This window comes from Vidua chalybeata, chromosome 10, assembly GCF_026979565.1.
Source record: "Vidua chalybeata isolate OUT-0048 chromosome 10, bVidCha1 merged haplotype, whole genome shotgun sequence".
In the NCBI taxonomy this organism is placed as follows: Eukaryota; Metazoa; Chordata; class Aves; order Passeriformes; family Viduidae; genus Vidua; species Vidua chalybeata.
This window is the reverse complement of record NC_071539.1, coordinates 4184976-4204453: the sequence shown is the minus strand read 5'-3', so window position 1 is coordinate 4204453 and position 19478 is coordinate 4184976. Positions and strand designations below refer to the sequence as shown.

The following is a 19478-nucleotide window of genomic DNA, read 5'->3' as shown; positions in this document are numbered from 1 at the left end:
ACCGCCACCCGCCTCGGTCCCTCACCATGCCCTCACCGTGCCCTCTCCATCCCACCGCCACCCGCCTCGGTCCCTCACCGTGCCCTCTCCATCCCTCCGCCACCCGCCTCGGTCCCTCACCGTGCCCTCACCGTGCCCTCTCCATCCCACCGCCACCCGCCTCGGTCCCTCACCGTGCTCTCTCCGTCCCTCCGCCACCCGCCTCGGTCCCTCACCGTGCCCTCTCCATCCCTCCGCCACCCGCCTCGGTCCCTCACCGTGCCCTCTCCATCCCACCGCCACCCGCCTCGGTCCCTCACCGTCCTGTCTCCCTCAGGGCCTCAGCCACGCGCCTCGGTCCCTCACAGTGCCCTCTCCCTCCCTCAGCGCCTCAGCGACCCTCCTCGGTCCCACACCGACCCGTCTTGGTTCCCCTCTGTCCCCTCAACGCCTCATCGCACCCCGGTCCCTCAGCGCCTCATCCCGCCTCAGCGCCTCGGTCCATCACCGCCCCGCAGCGCCCTGACTCGGTCCCTCAGTCCCCTCCATCCCGCCTCGGTCCCTCATTCTCTTCATGCCGCCTCAGCCCCCCACCACCTCCCTTAGCCCGCCACAGCCCCTCAGCCCTCACCACCTCGCCTCGGTTCCTCAGCCCCCCACCGACCCCCCGTCACCGCCCTCCCTTCACACAACCACAGGATTGTTAGAGCCGGAAGGGACTCTGGAGATCATCCAGTCCAGCTCCCCTGCCAAGGCACGGTCACCCCGAACAGGTGACCCAGGAACGCGTCCAGGTGAGCTTGGAATGTCTCTACAGAGGAAGACTCCACAGACTACTTGAACAGCCTGTTCCAGTGCTCTGCCACCTTCGATGTGACAAAATTAACCCTCATGTTGAGGTGGAACTTCTTGTGTTTTACTTTATGGCCATTGCTCCTTGTCCTGTCACAGGGCACCACTGAGAGCCCCTCATCCCCTCTCCCCCCTCCACCCTTGACCTTGCTCCAGCTCTGGTTGTAAAAGTCTGTTTAAGTTTTGATACACTGAAACAGGATGTAAGGCCTTAAAGGTGCTCAATGCAACGTCTTTGTTAACTGGTACTTATTTAAACAAACTCATTATTTGGACCCCATATACTTACAGAATTAAATTCAGAAAGCAACCTATATAAAGCAGAAGGGCCTTTTGCCAGAGGTTGTCCCACATACTTGTGCTATGAGGTCACTGGAGTTAGCAAAGCGTATAATCATTTATCCTGGCTCTGTGTTTCCAAACCACACCCTGGCACTTTGGGATGGAAAAGTATGTGCAGTGCTGCATTGTCTTGTCCAGTCCCCTCAAATCTTGTTGCCCCTTTCTGTTCCTATGATTTGGAACTCTCAGATTAAAAACTGGGCAACTAAGAACCTAAAAATGCTTCCAGCAGCATATTTGCCCCTCAGTTTCAGTGCCAGGTTTTGCGCTCTTTCTGGTACGACATCTTTTTCTGTTGAATGTTTTCCTTTTGCTGTTGCTGGGCAGAAAATCTATACAAGTTACAAATTAAGCTGACTGACTGCAGAGTGAGTGAACTAGAAAAGTGTAATTCAAAAGATGAACTTCTAGGTAGAGGGAATTGAAGTTTTTATGGTTACAATAAAACAATGCCTCGTAAAAAGCAGGCAGACTGCATTTATTAAAAAATACATGCTTTAAGTTGGCAATAATTTTAACAGTGATTTCATGTACTTGACTTACAGTAACATAAAAGCACATCTGACATGGAGGCTTTCTTGCAGAAGAAGTTTCAGCCATCTGTAACTTACAGATGCTAATAATACACGATGGCTGCACTAAGGGCTTTGGCAATGGTACAGCTCTGACCCCTCTGCTCTCCCTGCACAGGCACAAGCTGAGCCTCAGCTGTGAAACTTCCTGCTCCATGGGAGATGCACTCTGGCCTCCTCGTGAAGAGTGCAATCAACTGATGGGTCATCATCCCTCATACTTCTACTCTTGGGCTCTTTTAAGGTCTTAGGTCTTACTCCTCTATACCCTCTCTGAGTCTATTGCTGATTCACAAACCCACTTTCAATGCTCAGCTCTTCATTTTGCAGGGTTTTTTTTGGCATGGTATGTTATCTGCAGTACATCAAGCTACTTGCTGCCAGAAAAGCACCTTGGATATCTGGTTAATGTATCTTTTTTTTTCCTACAGAAATTTTAATTCATCTTTGTGAAACACTAAATTGCAGGAGCTCTTCCCAGGACAGCTGGGCGTGGAGCAGCACAGGGAGCAAACCCATCACTTCAAGCAGATCTCTAAGAAAGGACTGAGGGATGGAAAATGGGCAAGGGAACGTGCAAGGCTGTGGATGGTGAATTCCTACCACTCTGGAATACAGAGAAGATCGTGACTGAGTCACACATGGAACAAGTTTATTCTCAGTCATCAGAATGGCAGAGCAGGAGAGAAGCAAGTGGCTGAATTCCAAGAAAGCCATGGAGTGGAAGTGAAGGTTCAAACAGCTTGTGTTTAGGGTTAGTGTCTGTCAGCTGTGGGACAGGCTGCAAAAAGAAGCATTGCAGAACCAGGCAGTGAAGACACAGCCCATAAAAGGCCAACTGCCATTGTGATTATTGTAGATTCAGAATTGCTGTTGAGAAGGATGTTGCATACAAGTGGAGTGGTTTCCTCTTTCAACTGAAGCCAAACCAACAGCATTTCATCAACTTCTTTTCCCTCTTCTTTACCCCAGCTGTGTGATCTAATACAGCAGTATGGATGCTGGAAGCTTGGCTCAAAAACCAGCTGGATACATTGATGGAACGAAAATACTTAATGAGCTACCATTAAATATAGACATCACCTCTGTTTGTCTGGGAGATAGGACCCTGGAAATAAAGGAATTATCCTGAATGCATTATTGCTTTGCTCCCGTGCTCTGATTTAGGTATCTTCTCTTGACTTCTGGGGCAGTTAGGTGGTGTTTTAATCTTTGTGGTACATATTTTCTTATACTGTTATATTAATTATTTTTTGTCAATTTATTGGCCTTTGTGTTATGTCTGATTGCTTTGGGTTCAATCATCCTGGATCCACAAGATGATGTGGGGTTACCACAGCTACAGCTACACCAGAAACACAAGGCCACGTGCTGGCAATGGAATTACTGGCACGCATATCTCTAATTACCTGGGGAGTTACAGGGCAAAACAGACTGGAGAGACAGTCAAGGTCAAAGCAAGTGTCAGTTCTGAACAAACAAACTTGCAAGAAGCTTCTCCTCTGGATACACAGATAATCCTTCTGGATTTGGGAGAGGGAGGGAAGGAAAGGGAAAGGGAAAGGGAAAGGGAAAGGGAAAGGGAAAGGGAAAGGGAAAGGGAAAGGGAAAGGAAAGGGAAAGTCCTCAGCAATCTGATAGGAGCCATTTCCTCAATTATCTACAGATGGTAGCACCCTTCAGGCTCTGGAGTGACCTCCCTTTACATCCAGTCAGCTTCAACACTGAATGGGCTCAGAATATAAAGAATATGGGCCTTGTACTGCACAGCATCACATACTGTCAAGAAAGGTTCAGTTGAAATCCACCCACAAATACATGAGTCATAACTCAGAAACATATTCCAATGTAGACATATCTTGAGTCACTTCCATCTCAAAAGCTTATAAATATTTAGTTGGCCACTTAGCTTTTAATTTAGCAGAAAAGCAATGGTTTATTAGACAAATCTACATATTTATCTTCCACTAAGAAAGTTCTTAAATACTTCCACTCTTGCAAGTTCTTTTCATTTCTATACAACCTAGAATTATTAGGTACAAATATCTGTCAAAAATCCTAATTGAACTAAAAAGTAATTTCTGTGGTTCTTCTGTAATTATTTGCACCTATTTCTAATACCAGCTTTGTTCATTGTAAGAATATAATTTCATCTGAGCAGTAACTGGTGAGTAACTGGATACATCTCTCTTGATATGGGTTGGCACATCAGCTCTTTCTAAAGACCACTGTCAATCAGACCATGCTGGAGTCAGTGAGGATGTACATGGACACATAAACGAAAAATACATCAATACATTTTCTGGAAGAGCCAGCTGAGGTTTTAGGGAAAAGTCTGTATAAAAAAGGCTTGCTTATATTTCTGTTTTTGCCAGTGGCAGGAGGAGAGGATAAGAATTACAATATTTAAGGCATAACCTTAAAAAAACCTACCAGTTTTATAAAATCATAAGTTTGTTGTCATGATTACAAGTGTTTGAATTAAAAATATTTTTTATGTAAGGATGAAAGTCTTGAGTTTACATCTCTCCATTTAACAGGTTGAACTAGAAGCCAGGGAGTGCTTTACAGACCATCTTCCACTGCAGAGTGTTCAGGGACTGCTGGAGTCCCATGAATCCCAGCTGCACAGTGCTCCTCCAGCAAAACTGTTAGAACCTTGGAACAGAAAGATAATCAGCAAAGATTGGCTGATGAGCCAAGGCTGCTACAAAGAACCAGGTTGGTTTGGTGCTTTCTTTTTTTTTTCCCATGGTCAGTGGTGCTTTTTCTGTTTTGCCATTTAGGTTGATTGATCAACCATTGTCAGTAATTCACATACACAGATGCTATATGTGTTTTAGATTTTGATAAAACAAAATGTCTATTCAAGCCTTTGCTGTGCTGTAGGGAAAAAATACTACATCATTCTCCATACAACATAGACAATAGGTTCTTCTTTACTCTGGGCTGAATTAAAGATTTGCATCCTTACCCACAGGGAAATTAGTGGTTCAAGAAGAGCGTGGGAATAGTAGCAGAACTAATGTCTGTCTGGAAAAAAACAGACTTGGGTAAACTTGGGAATGGGACAAAGGAAAGGACAGCATAAGGGCCAAATCAACAGAGTAGTTCTTGTGGCCTCAGTACAGGTGATAGAAGGAGCAAAGTCTTCCCAAAGAAAGAAGAGAGCCTGGCAACTGCAATAACCCCCCCAAAGCCTAAAGAAATGAGAAAGGAGAGGTGAGCTTTTCTCTCAATATAGCATATATTATTATACTGAAATTGCCATAGCAATAAAGCTACAGCTATTTATTATAGCATGAAGAGCTAATCAAAACCAACCATCAGAGGCAATTGAACCCTGATGAGCACAGGGGTTTGGAACTGAATGATCTTTAAGGTCCATTTCAACTCAAGCCATTCTGTAATTCTATGAACACTCAGCCTCGTAAAATAGACTTGTTATTTTCCAGTAAATAATAAAGGGCTTAGGTAGAACATTAGCATGGCAAGGTACCAAAACAAGAGCTGTATCTAGTTTTGGATGATTTCCTGTAAAGTTGCTGATGTTGAAGGTGACTCAAAACACTGCACAACATTGTATGAGGGTAATTGGAAAGTTGCAAATATGAGAAATTTCTAGAGAGTTTAAAAACTAGAGATGATTTTAAAAACCAGAGTGGGTTATTTTTTCTGTTTCACACTCAAAGGATTCTGAAAACTGTTCTGTGGCAGAGTCAAAATTGTATAAAGTCTTAGAATATAAAGTTTTATAAAGTAGCTAGTGGGTAGCCCATGGGTATGAGTCAGTTTGAAATACCATCACCTTGTGAACCTATGTTCCTGTTCTTTTGTTTGTGTGCTGGATAAAAGTGACTGCCTGACTTGGACCTGGTGAGAATTCTGCATGATTATTGTAACATTATAGATTTTTTTAGTGATTCCTCACCTGGGAAATTGATCAGAGAATTATATATTTAGTTCCATGTGAGTTTGTATTCCACAACATCATCATCTGCAACCTACATGAGACCAGAAACCCAGGTTGCTGTAGAAAAGATAAGCCATTTCTTCCTCTTCAGGACTTTCCTAAATCTGTTATTTATGATACAGGACCATTTTGCCATATGTTTGTTATACTTTTTATTAATCTTTTCTTTAATGTTGGCACTATTAAAAAAAAATTAAAATGGAAGTCTCTGTCCCTAGGAGCACATTTACTGTAGATACAGACAAAATCAGGAACTTCTACAACACCTAATAAAAAACGTTGGTTTTTGTTTCTTCATTAACTGCATCACTGCTATGGACTAATACAGCAATAGATGTTAAATGAAACATTTCTAATGATGCAACATGTATAAAAACACATCATCTGCATCCCACTGTGATTTTAGTTCCATTGCAGAGAAAATGAATGCACTAGTGGCACAGGCACCAGAAAGTTATTAGGAGGCAGAGTTCTGCCACCTTTCTTAGGTATTTGTGGTTGATACCTGAACCCCTTTGCAGCTGGAATAAACAATAAATGTCCAAAAAGAACATGAGAATCAGTAAGGCCTCAAAGTTTACATATAAACAGAATTCCTGAAATCACATCAACCTCTGGAAATATTAGTCTGTCTACTGATTCTGTGTACTTTTTAATTATTTTTACCTTTTATTTTCATTTTCTCTGAAGTGTTTGTAGGAGAGGAAACATTCATTACCAGTGGTATTTCCTCCATTAGAAATAGAAACTATTATGTCTGTTTAGGTAAATCCCTTTCCTTCCTGTTTCACTTCACAGCTGTTTACTGTTCAGGGCTTATTGCATTTTGGCTGCTGCAGCACATCTCCCCCAGTACAGGAAGCTATAAGTAATTCCTTTTGTCATTTTGAGCAGTATGTGCAAAGGATCGTATGTTTGGTGGTTTTTTTGGGGTTTCTTTTTTTTTTTAATTGCAGAAGTAATGCAAGACTGCAAACTTTGCATCCCAACTTGCTCAGCTTTTGGCATTGTTCATGTCTGACCCATTTACAAAAATAATCACACTCTTCAGAACCACATTTCAATCCTTCCTCCCTGCCATATGGGACTTGAAGTCAAGCTTTTCTGCTGTTACTTTAGAAAAACAAGTAAAGTTTCTTCATATTGTCACCCTTAACATGCGCCCGGTACTTCAGGTGTGCTGCGTTTCCCTTCGGAGGGACAGCAGGTGACCGAGTGGCTTTGCAGCGACATCTCCTGGCTTGACTCCCCTGAACAGTGTCAGAGATTCCTCTTCCAGGGTGGAGAAGGTCTCATGTGGATTGATTCGAGTATTTCACACAGAGAGGAGGTAGGATGCCATTAGAAAACCAAGTCATTAAATCTGTTTAATCAGATATGTGACACTGTCAACATGATTATCAATTGTATAAAAGATAAGTTAGAAACTGTTTTTGTATGCTAAAAAGAATATGGATATTTGCCATTTTTCCAAAGGCTGCAAAGTTTGGACAGTATGGTAAGATGGACATCCAAGGTTGCTGTTGCAAACATCTAATCACAAATTATCTAGTGCACAAATATAACAAAGACATAAAACAATTTATCTCTGGCTAAAGTAAAAAAATAGACTATGGAAATACTTCCCCTCCTCGTGTTTAGAAACTCACCATCTAAACAGTTTCATACTTCTTGGGGTTTCAGTACTTGAGACCACACAAACTAAACTAAGGGGAGAGAATCTAAAGTAGCAACATACAGCAGGTCCACAATTTATCAAGCTTCAATTTCAGAACTAGATTTTGTCAAAGGTATTTATATATCCTCTGGAGTAAAGAAGAGTTCTTGAGGGAGGAGACTGGAAGTGTACTGACTTCCAAAGTCTGCATGGAAAACCAATGTAGGACCAAACCCCTAAAAAGGGAGCAAGGATAAGTCACACAGGAATCACAATAAACGCTGGGGATTTGTCCTCAGCTAAAAGCTCTATTTCATGTCCTTGTTTGCTGTGAGATAATGACTCATCAGTAGCAGAAGTGAGGGAAAACCATATTTTTCCAGAGAAAAGGGAGCTCTCAGGCTAAACTGATGGCCTCTTCCAACGTGAAGAACACTGAATGTGCTGCTGAGGGAAAGGCTTTCCATGGCTTGCCCTGGTGAGCTGATGGGAAGCTGATGGCAGAGGCTGGCAGGAACCAGGTGGCTTTGAGCCTGCTGCCTGCAGGGAATGTCACTGTCCCAGTGACTGGCCTTAGTGGCAGAGGCTGGTGACTCATCTAATTTCAGTGACTCTTGCAGTCACGAAAAGCAAATTCCAGCCCTGGTGATAAGAATGCCTTGGAATAATTAAAATTGCTGCCACACATGGTATTTTCATGTTCAATCTGTGTATCTTTATAAGTTGTATACCCTTGCCAGGCACTTAGAAGGGCTTAGATCTGGAATAGCAATGGATTAACTCAAATTGCTGGGTCTGGGGTATATTTCTCTCTATTCTGTAGGCAGTTCCATACTGTCCCAATGAATTCCATATGAATGTTCTGTAGAAATTTTGTTCAACAGAAGCAGAAGTCAGCTATGTTTGGAAGCTGTGACCTTTCCATATAGTTTCTCAGCTGCCCACTGGAACACACTGTAAGACATACAGTGCGCTCTGAGTTTCTGGCAGCTTTCAGTGATAACTCTGGACTGCAATGAAAAATTCAATTTACCTGTTAATTCTACTGGTATTCTTTTCAATGAATTGCACTTGAAAGTAATTGAACTAACCTGTAGCTGCATTTCTGAATGCCTTTCAGGTACAACACTTCCTCATGCTGCATTGGCAATTTATTTCCTTCAGCCCTAGCCTTACAGTGGTTTCAGGCTGTAGCTTCTCAAACACTTTGTAACTAGAGGTTCCCAGATTATTAAAATCACGTTATATCCTGGACTTCGCTCAACTTTTCTGGAAAGCAATCATCTGGAAGTCAGCCTGGGATCCAGCTGTGTCACATGGATTTTCCCTGCTTTCTGAAACCATCTGTTCCACTGCTTGGGAGGTTTCTGGGTCCTGGGAGCAGGGACTGTCCAGGGTGTCACCGCTGCTGTTGCAGTGCAGAGGGGAGGCCATGTCAGAGGGCTGCTCCGAGGGTTTCCCTGGAGCAGGAGGCAGGGGCACGGACAGAGGGACATTCATCATGTAGAACACATTGCCCAGACGTCGGGACACCTTTAAAGACAAAGGCACAATTGCAGCAATTACTTCTTGCCGTTAAAGCCAATTTAAACATCAAGCGTGACTCTGGTGCAGCCCCCCCAGGGACATCCCAGGCATCTCAAAGTGTTATCAAATTCCTGTAAAAAAAACCATTCCTTTTTCACTCTCATATTTTTCTAGGCCCAGGTTGTAGAAGGAGCTTGTCAATACCCAACTTAGGACTGTTGGGCCTGACAGCAGGATCCTCCTGCTACCAAGGTGCTGCAGCACTCAGGGACAGAGGGGAGGCAAACTGCCAGTCAGGAGTGGGGCAGGTGGCTGGAAAGAGAGAAGACTGAGAGAGTACAAGGGGTTAAAGAAAAGGAAAAGAACCAGCAACAACAGAAACACAGAGAGAGTTGATATTAGTGGATGAAATTAAGGGCAGAAAACTGCAGAGAGGGACAATCTGTTCCTGAAAAATGTATGGTCGTATTCCTTATGGTCTCCCTGTATGCCATGGTAACATACAGGGAAGCAAAAGAAAACTTTGCCGGAGTAATTTATTTTCTCCCAATATTCTGGCAGTTACCTTACCAGTGGAAAAGAAAGTGCTTTAGTTTGGAAAAATTCCCTCCTGTCATTTTCTGGCACTTTCACATCTCTGTGACTCACCATCTTGTCATACATTTAATGATCATACCTGAGAGCGGATTTTTAATGCTGGTCCAAGTTTTAATCCCATTGTATCCAGGAGATGTTCCTCTGTTAACAGTGGAAGGGTTTCTCCATCAATAGCATGGTCTTTAAATATCTGATGAAGTGATAAAACACATCATAGTGTGCTAAAATAGACTTTGGTTGTTATTTTTCATACTTAACCCTGAGGCATAAACAAAGGCATAAAAAGAAGAAATAATAATTTTACTGTTTTATCTTTGTATTTATCTCCTAACTGCACAAAGAAAATTACTATTATACTTGTAATTTTGGGACAATCAACTACCCTCCCACATTTACATTTGCTGGCTGACATTTAAATCTAGATGGTCCTAAAAACCTGAAAATGTGGTGAATGTTTATAATCACCTGGGCATAATCTGAGCAACCTGGAAGGCTGACAATGAAGTTGTGCACATCATCAACTGTCCACTTGCGAATGTCTTCAACAGAAGAAATGTCTTCTCCATTCAGGATCAGGCCATGAGCCCCTTTGAGGAGGAAACATAGAGGTTATCTTGGTAGAGTTTTGCTGGCAAATCAAGAGGAAATGATTGTTATCATGAGAATTTTTACACCTTTTCAGAGCCTAATATATTAACAGCAAGGTGTAGTCACTTGCAGATAGAGGATTCCTAAGCAAAATCACCAGGTAATGAGCAGAACCTGGTTCTGAAGGGGTTTTTTTTTGGTAGGTTCTTTTGTTTACTGCTGGCACTGTACCTACCAATCATTACACATACAAATGCTGCAGGACTTCCTCTAATGAGTGCATTATCCAGTGCTTTTTCTTCTTTAGACTTTACCGTTGCTTTAATTTGACTAATATTTCAGTAGAACAGATCCAAGCCTTTGCTAGTCCATACTGCCTACTGTGAGTTAGAACACATGGAAAAGTTGTGGGCTGAAGAGAGAGGCTAACTCACAACTTCATTCAGTAATTTTGTTTATTTTAATTGAAACTCCTTTTTAAAACAAGAACTGAATACAGATATTACTCTTTGCAGCATTAGAATTCTACTTTTAGTTGTAATGACTCTACCATACCAAAAATTCACTTAAACAGAGGGAAGAATTGAGACACCAAATCAATAAAACCAGATTATATCAACATACCACTCTAATCTGGAGATCTGACAAACCTGAAGGTAGCAATGGGTTGTTGGGCACTGGAAATCCATATGGTAATGCTGAGAATGGGATTGCAGAAGGGTACAGGTACTTGTCATCAAAAGCAGCACAGGAGCTGTTGGCTTCCTTCTCATTTGTGTTGCTGCAGCTGGTGGTTTCAGTAGGAATTTCATGAGTAGCACAGTTTTTTCTCAAGCCTTGTTCAAACTCTTTGCAGTTCTTGGCAACTACTGCTGGCTCAGTCTGGTTTTTGCTCTGCTCATGTTTGTTCGGTGTCTCCACCTCTACTTCCTTCTTGTCTTCTTTCTCATCATCCACTGCAGCTGAGGCAGAGTCCATGGATTTGTCATCTGCCTGGTTCTTTGTGCCGTTGGCACTGCCCTCGGCGGTTTTGTGATTTCCAGCTCTTCTCCCTGGGCGGCGCCCCCTCTCCCTTTGCAGGGTGGTGACTGGTGGGTATGGGCTGCTTGCCATGAGCATGCTGTTGCCATGGATCTCATCCAGGGTGGTACGATGGACATACAGGTCGTTGGCAAGGTGCCCTTCAGGGAGTCTGTGCCTGCCACGGAAAGCAATGGGACTCGCTGGCATCCCGTGGTAAAGGAAAGGGGCTTCCAGGCCCAGGAGTCCTTTCCGATGGGCTTTCTCCATTTCCTTTTGCTGAAAAATAGCACTCATCTCCATTTCCATTCTAAGAGACACACAGAGCATGAGCAGTTAGGGAAGCTCGGTTCCTTCATCACCTTTTTTTTTTTTTTTCAGCAGCAGAATAAAACTCAGATAAAAGAATAGGCAAGAGTACTGCTTGTTTTGTGTCTCCCCTACATTGCTGTGTGTGAGAGGGTACAAACTGCAGATGGAATGGCAAACCTGGCTGTATTTATGTGCTGTCAGATACACATAGTAAGCTAAAAGAAAGGGAAAACATGCCTTCCATATCATGGCTCTGGAAAATACTTCAGACAAAAAAGTGTTATTTGCATATTGGCAATCCAGGATTATGAGGATTATATTCACATTTGGAAAACAGTCTCCAGAGTCATAAGGGTTGAAGACTAAAGAAAAGATAATATAAAGAATTATATTATCACTCAGAAATTTGTACAAAAAATTGCAAAATTCCAGTGATATTGTAAATTACAAAGAACAAGAATGATATTATCTATGGAACCTGTGCATCTATTCAGAGTAAGCTAATGCTAAGTCTCTTGAGTAACCTTCCACAGTGCCTGGCACCTGAGCATGGTTCTGAGAGTGTGAAAGGGTGAGATACTTCTGGGAAGTGTTCAGCTGATCTCCTTCCTTCTGGATGAATGCTCCAGAGTCTGTGCCAGCTTTCTGCTCCTGTCATAGTGGATGGGAGGGCTTGCCAGTGGGATACAGAGAATAACAAGTATTTGTATTGTATTTGTAATAGTAGTATTTGTCTCTGCTGTACCAACCTTTGCATCAGCTTTCTCTGGAGCCAGGCCAGTGATCAAACAGAAAGGTAGAGCTCCTAAAGGAGCTTTGAGGAACTTTCAGTGGGATTTCTGCATCTTTGGAAAAGAGCCTGTGAAGTAAAGCACTTTAAAGTGCATCAAGATAACTTTCTTAACACTGCAATGAGTATAACAGGTCACAGAGTCTGATCTTCAGGAGAGTGTAAAATTGTCAGCAGAACAGTTTGGGCAAAAGCCATCTATACTGATTTTTGGTATGAGGAGGAATTATTTGATCACACCATTCAGGGTTTTTTCTCTGCCTTCTTTTAATCTTTGAAACAACCTCCAACTTACTGATTTTCTGCTTTCAGAGATACAAAGGAAATATTTTGTCTATGTACCGTGTCCTTGTATGCTTTGCCTGCTTGTTGTTACTCCCACCCAGCTCTTGAGGTGGCAATAAACAGCAGAAAACATTACATTCCTATCTCCTCCTCCACCTGAGATAGTCTGTTCCTGTTAGGACCAGAAAACAGAGCTTTGGGATGAGGCAGAGTCCCTTGGAGAACAAGGATTTGAACCCAGGTGCTCAGCAGCACATCTGCACCAAGGGCAGGAGATTGTCAACACCTGATTTCTGGAACAGCTGAAAGGAGCAAGTGCAGCCCTAAAGGTGCTCTGTGCTGCAGAAAGCTGTGTGAACAGGGTGGAAATTATCAGGGTGGCAAAAAACTGGCATTAAAGGTTTTTAAGGTGTAGGGGAGCTGTTTCGTGTTGGAGTTTTGTTGTTTGGTGGGCTGAGGAAAGAGCCTGAACAGGTATCACCAGCTCTGATGTGGCTGTGGGTGTATGAGATGGCCATGTTTGCTGCTAGTTATTTCACTTGTTTTTCTCAGGGTTTTTGCCATGTAGCAAGAGCTATAGGAAATGCATTGCTGATGCAAATCTTGTGCTTGGAGGAGTTCAGTAATCAAGCTTTGCTTACTTAAGAGCTCAAAACACTTCCGTCATAATTATTTTCCAGTGAATGTACGGAACTTGGCTGTTCTTTGCTCTTAGTCTCATTGTGTGAAGGACACTCCCACTGAGTCGTGCAGCCAGTCCAGGAGTGGCTGAGGTTAGAGTTCCTCTGTGGAAATGGTGTGGCCATGAGGGAGGGCACTGGTTGTCTCTTAACCAGCTATTGACTACACTGAAACGGGTACAAATAACTGGACTTTGTACAGTCACTCTGCTATTCCAACTCTTTGGTCAAACTAGGAAAGCTGCCCACCCTGGTAGGGTGGAGACACAGCTGCTCATCCCAAGGGCCCAGCTACAGGCCTAAAGTGTTGTGTCTGATATCACACAGCTGCAAAGTTTGAATTTGTTCCTGAACTTTTGTAACTTCAGGGTGTTTGGATCCACAGTTCAAGGGCTGTGGCTGTAACTTGTTCTTTTCCTTAACCAAGCTAGGGGATTTGTTTACTTTTGTTACATCATTTTAAGAATAAAAGCAAAATAGGGCAAGCAGAAAGTCAGTAGGTTCAGGCTTTAACTGATACTCAAGGGCCCTCTGCTTCTTTGGGTGACTTGAAAAACAATCTCAATCACTTTGCTGCTTTAACCCTGGCATGCACCTCAGAGCAAAGCTTGCTATTGATTACCTGGCAATATTTTGCTTTTGAACCAGTTCTTGTCTTCTGGCCACAGCTTCCATGGATTCTGGTTGCAGAAAGCTGTATCCTTAGAGGGAAGGAGAATAAAAAAATCTTTAAAATTCACTGGTTTCCTCATGCAAATGCACAACCCCTAAAGCAACGCAGAGACACTTTAAAAAGCTTTGTAAGTCTTCAACTGTGGGCTTCACGAGGAAGGTGACAGGATTTCAAGTTAAATCCTATTTGTTGTCATTGTTTTAGTGGCAATATGTAGAAAGAACATGAAGTCCCTCATCAGGTGTTTTCAGGATCAGATATGTAGTTAGGAATACTTGCCATTAACCACAAAGGGTGGTTTCATTCGGTGACATATGCCTTTGAAGTACATATAACTGCTCAGAAAATAATAGCCCTCAGTTGAGCAAAGCAAACCTGCTCCTTCAAGACTGCTTTCAGCCTGGAATTTAAAATGCAATTTTAAATTACATCTCCTCTTGAGATCCATGTTACGGCTGAGAAAAAAGCTGAAATCAGAAATTTGTCTTGGTGTATTGATATGACATTGAAAATACATTCACTCATCTCAAAGAAAAACTCATAAGCTCACTTTGTATAAAGTAATATGTAAATTTTTGTGCAGCATGACATGAATGCCATAGTTGTGATGTCCAGCCTTCCCCTTGGAGCTGTGCCCTCTAATTTTGAGTCTTTATTAAGAAGGACTTGTATTTGCCCTACATGAATTAAGTGGCGTGTGGTATTATCATTAGAACATATGATCTGTATAAAGCAGCCAATCCTCATATAAGAGCAAGAGTAAAATGTAGTGTAAAATGTTGATGAGGAGCTATTTTTTCACTATAGCTTTTGTTTGGGTGTGAAAGTGCTTGGAAAATACAAAAAGAAAAGGAGGGAATAAAAACATGCAAAAGATTGAGAACTGTATTTAACAAAGGATAAAATGGACATGCTTAGACATAAACTGCTAAGCAGGTACAGGCTGCCTCCTTTTAGTGAGACTGTTTTTCTAAATAAAATAAACTAAGCTGTTATTGACACTACCAATAAACCTATGGAAAACTAGCAGGTGCAGTTGGTTTTCTGATCCACATGCTCCCACTTTTCAGGTTGCAGAGGGTGCTTTGTTACCTGGGCCTGGGTAGACACGGTTGGACAGCAGGTTTGGCATGTTGGGGTGCTGCGGGACTGTGGGTCCCAGGTGGGATGCTATGTGGATTTGTCTGGGGTCAGCTGAGGCCATCATTTCACTTGAAGGTAGCAGATCTCTGAGAGGAAAAGAAAGCATTCAGATATGCAAAGGATTTTGTTTAGTTAAGGATAACCAAAGGTCTTTACAGCCTCAGGGGCAGCACACACAGAGCGATTAACTGCAGTGCTGGAACAGAAATTGCTGCCCGGTACCTGTCCACCAGTCGCGGCTCAAACTGGGCGGGCATCGCCTGCATCCTCTGCTGACCCGGCCCCATCAGCTGCGGGTTTACTGCCATCAGCTGGTTCCTCATCAGCATCTCCTGCCGCTGCCGCAGTTCTGCAAGGCACACACAGTTCTGCTCTCAGTGGGGTAAGTTAGGAAGTGATTCTGGCTGCGGTATAACCTTACCAGAAAAAAAAAAAAAGTTTTGTTTTGTTTCCTCTAGTGCAATTCACACATTTTTTTTTAATAGCAGCAACTGAAAACATGTTTTCACTGACACCTGAAGTACTTTGTTTAAATAAACGTGTTTTCACTGACACCTGAAGTACTTTGTTTAAATAAACAGGTTTTCACTGACACCTGAAGTACTTCGTTTAAATAATGTAGATTTATTCAATCAAACTGCAGTAAAAATAAATAGGATGTGCTCAGTCAAGTGTATCAAAGGACAAAATACAATGAATAATAATTTACATAATACTGTGAAACAGAAGATAGCTATGGATGTTAAGTTCTCTGCTTGAGAGGGTTTTAATTTCTAATACAGGTTCATTTTGAGAAAAATCATACTATGTGGAACGTGTATTGTCATGAGAAAGCAGCTCTAGAAGAAAAAGCCCACAATGGTGAGCCAGAACATCATAATGTCCAGCTGTGGCTTTTGTTCTGAGTTCTTGTGTGCCATTTACTTGTCTTCCAGATGCTCAGCATCTCAATCACATACTGAATTCCAAGAGCTCTCTGTATCAATTTTTAATTATCTTAAGCAAAGTATTTCTGCAGTTACTCCTAGGATAAATTTGAAATAACCTTTTAAAGACATCAAACCTGCTGCTGGCTGTTCCTTGTAGGCTGTAGATGCCAGCAATGCTATAACCACATGTGCAGTGGGGGTCCTTGCTGCTCACCTCCTGCTGCCATGCTGCCTGCCAGCCGGTACAGGTGCTTTTCCTCCAGTGATCCCTGTTCCCCCAGGATGGACATCTTCCTCATGTGCTCCCGGGGAGTCATGCTGCAGGGAGACAGCAACAACTCTGCTGCTGTAAAGAACTGAAGCAGCAGCACCAAAGAGAGGAATAAGACATTCAGCAATTAGAAAGAGAGAAGGTTATGCAAGTTGTTTCCCAGCTAAGCAGGTCACAGCTGGACCCTTCTGTGACCTTGGTTGTAGTGTTTTCCATGTAGAAAACACTCTTTCAGCTTTCAGGACAATGCAAATATTGCCATTGCTTACACTGAGTTGATGGATCCTACAATGCCAGAAAAATCAGGATGCTGGAAAATAACACCTGCTCAAAAGGAGGTAATTAAATCCAAGCCTTTGCCTTCAACCCCTGGTGTGTCTGAGAGCAGTGATATCCTCATGCTTAGGAAGGCAGGTGTCTTTGGTTTAATTTCAGAATTGTAATGGTTTGGAGCCCTGTCTAATGTAAACTAAGTGAAGCAGATGGAAAGAAATTGTGGAAATTATCTGTTCCAAATGACATCAGCCCCATAAGGCTGCCAAACTGAAGTAAAAAAGGTAAAAGAACATGTTTTGTAGTGATGAAAACAGTGATAAAACCACTAAGACTCAGATTAATGGTAAATTAATATATGTAATTAAAATATGCATAACTAATAATTGTAAAGGAAGCAAGTCCTGTAACCCAGAGCCTGGATGTTAAAAAGCTGTCCTCTATGGAATGCCTTGAGTTGAGGAGTTGGCAGAGGGAGCAGGCTGGCTCTGAAGGCTGCATCAGGAGCATCTGTAAATTCATCTCACACTAGACTTGCACAGCAAATGATTAGATTTTTAAAATAATTTAAAATTATTTTTTAAAATAAGGAGTTGTATTTCCATCCCCATCTAGCTCTGATGAAATGGATTCTTTCTGTCTTCTGAAAGAAGGAAGATGTAATGCTGTTCTCATCCTGCAGATAGAGAGTACAGCTCCAGGAGTTCAGCCAGCACTTGGTAGAGGTAACAGTGAGGGAAATGCAAAGACAGGAACACTGTTCCTTATCCAAAAATGAGATTAGAGAAAAGTCCTGTGTTTCGTTACCCAAGCCATTTATAAATTAGATTTATCATTATAGCTTCTTTTATTGCCTTTGACCTATTGATGAGTTTAAAATAATTTAAGTGATAGATATCAATCTAATTCACGTGCCTAAGGAATTTACCATTTCTTTGGTAAGAGGGAAATACTTGATCTCAAAATGAGTTTACCAAAAGGTAAACAAGTGAGTAATTTCAGCCATTTACACTGAAAGTAGAGGCTGAATTTAGACCATACCACTGGTGTTCCCTCAAATAACAAGTGCTTTACATTTGTAAGAGTAGATGTTGGGTTCTGTGTTGGCCAAGATTCAGGTCTTCCTGGCAACAGACAAGTCTGTCAAATCCCAGACCAGCACCATGGCCTTTGTTCTTGACATTTGTATCTGAACATGTTTCCATTTGCCTTTTTTTTAGGATACTTTAGACTTAAAGCGATTTAGGATGCTGGGTGCCTCATGAAGAGCATTTGAGCTGCCAAAGTGCTTCTGAGCTGCTAAAGCACTTTAAAGCTCAGTACTAAAGCGATTTAGTGCTGGACTAAACTTTTCAACAGCTCAAAAAATAGGTGGTAACTGGGATGATGGTGTTTGCCATACCATATTGTTCAGTGAGCCATTTATTTGATTTATTTGCATTGAACACTGTGCAAAACAAACTGAAATGTTAAATTTCATGCTGCCCTTCTTACAGCTTGGCCTTTGGCCTTTGTCTGGCTCTTTTTTCCTGGGGAAACCTGGTCTACCTGAAGATGTCAGTGCTTATTGCAGGGGCATTGGACTAGATGGCCTTAAAGGCCCCTTCCATTCCAAACTATTCTGTGATTCTGTGAAGGTGCAAAGAAACCACCAGAGGTTCGGGTAGCATAATGGAAAAAAGACTGAGGAGGTTTTAACCTTTTTATTCTAGTAAATCAGGGAAAAAATTAAAATTAATATCAAATTTTAATAGTGACACATGTTTGTCTCTCAGATGACTGACACATTGTACCACTTTTGCATTTTAGGAACTGCTAGAATGTGTCAGTCTCCTGTTTAAATCAAAGTTGTGAATGTGCTTTTTTTTTCTGGGGAAATGTCCCTGTATGGGAAAAAGACACACAATAAAAGACACTTTCTTCATCAGGCCTTCCTAGAGCTTCTACGCTTCCCCCTAAAATCACACCGGTGACTAAAATTATATGATGCAACTTTAAATTGTAGAATCATGGAAAACCTGGTGGGAAAAGAGCCATCTGTTCTGGCCCAAATCCCTCCTGTGGGATCCCATATACCCTGCCTGTTCTGACAGACATCCATCCAAAAGCAAGCAGCAGTAAGTTGTTAGAAACCAGTAGCACCAGTATCACTGTGGTGTTCTCTGTGTAGTCTGTTGTTCCCAAAATAAGTCTGGATTTTGTGTTGGATGTGAAGGCTGTTGACAGGCAGTCTCACACGGCCTCCTTTAAGAGATGAAGCCGAAACTATGTCAGAACTTTCTTTAAAACTTCTATTTAAATATGAGGTTTTCGTTTAAATGTTGGCATTTCACCAGAAAGTAGGATACTGATTACAGCAGCATCCACAGCAAAGTGATCCATATTTACTGATAATTATTATCCACCAGATGACCAAGATTCACAGACCACCATTTCAGACAATGTGCATCAGATAAACAACTTATCCTTGCAAAGGTAGACAATGTGGTCTTTTGGTTTCACATGGAAAAGATATAGTATTGAAAAACTCATGGAATAATATGATTTAAAAGTTCTTTGGTATCTTCCTCCACTAAAGCTATAGCTTACTGTTTCCACTGACCCAGTTTTTGAATCATCATAAGGCCAAAAGGAAGGTTTGATTCCTTAGTGAGGTTTTCACTGGAGTTGTTTCATGAAATCGTTCTGTTTTTTTCATTAGTGTGCCAATCAATCCTATCTAACTTATCTTGAATTTCTTCTCAGATGCATAAAAATAACTGTGATATTTGTAATATAAAGTTGAGATGTTATTTCCACAAGAATTCTCATCTCTTTCTGCAAGTTGAATGGTAAAATATCCATATGGTTCAAACTTATTTTAAAGGACATGTTTTGTATGTGTTATCTGTATTAAATTACTTCTTTATTTCCCTGAATTTCCTGTTAGTCAAGTATTGAAATGATCAGATGGGATAAATAGCTTAATAACCTAATATAAAGATTTGTAACTCTGTGTCAGGAGGAAGTACTGAA

General features: G+C 41.8%; 2 protein-coding genes across 3 annotated transcripts; one reads left to right on the top strand and one right to left on the bottom strand.

Moving 5' to 3' along the window:
- The first annotated feature begins 35 nt into the window (after positions 1–35).
- Positions 36–2882, top strand: LOC128792941 (uncharacterized). Its single transcript, XM_053951862.1, has 2 exons — positions 36–773; positions 2177–2882. Exons 1-2 carry the CDS (start codon positions 554–556, stop codon positions 2293–2295), a joined length of 339 nt encoding a protein of 112 aa, XP_053807837.1. The 5' UTR covers positions 36–553; the 3' UTR covers positions 2296–2882.
- A 2971-nt stretch (positions 2883–5853) lies between these two features.
- SAMD7 (sterile alpha motif domain containing 7) lies at positions 5854–16267 on the bottom strand. 2 transcript variants are annotated; one of them, XM_053951788.1, is made up of 8 exons: positions 16134–16267; positions 15213–15339; positions 14940–15076; positions 13797–13875; positions 10738–11417; positions 9965–10086; positions 9579–9689; positions 5854–8908 (listed from the first exon to the last, which is right to left on the bottom strand). In XM_053951788.1, the coding sequence occupies exons 1-8, from the start codon at positions 16234–16236 to the stop codon at positions 8636–8638; spliced, it is 1632 nt and encodes a 543-aa protein (XP_053807763.1). In that variant the 5' UTR covers positions 16237–16267; the 3' UTR covers positions 5854–8635. The 2 variants fall into 2 exon arrangements, with proteins under 2 accessions (XP_053807763.1, XP_053807764.1); XM_053951789.1 differs by having other exon boundaries at positions 15213–15406; positions 16134–16214.
- Between the last annotated feature and the right edge of the window lie 3211 nt (positions 16268–19478).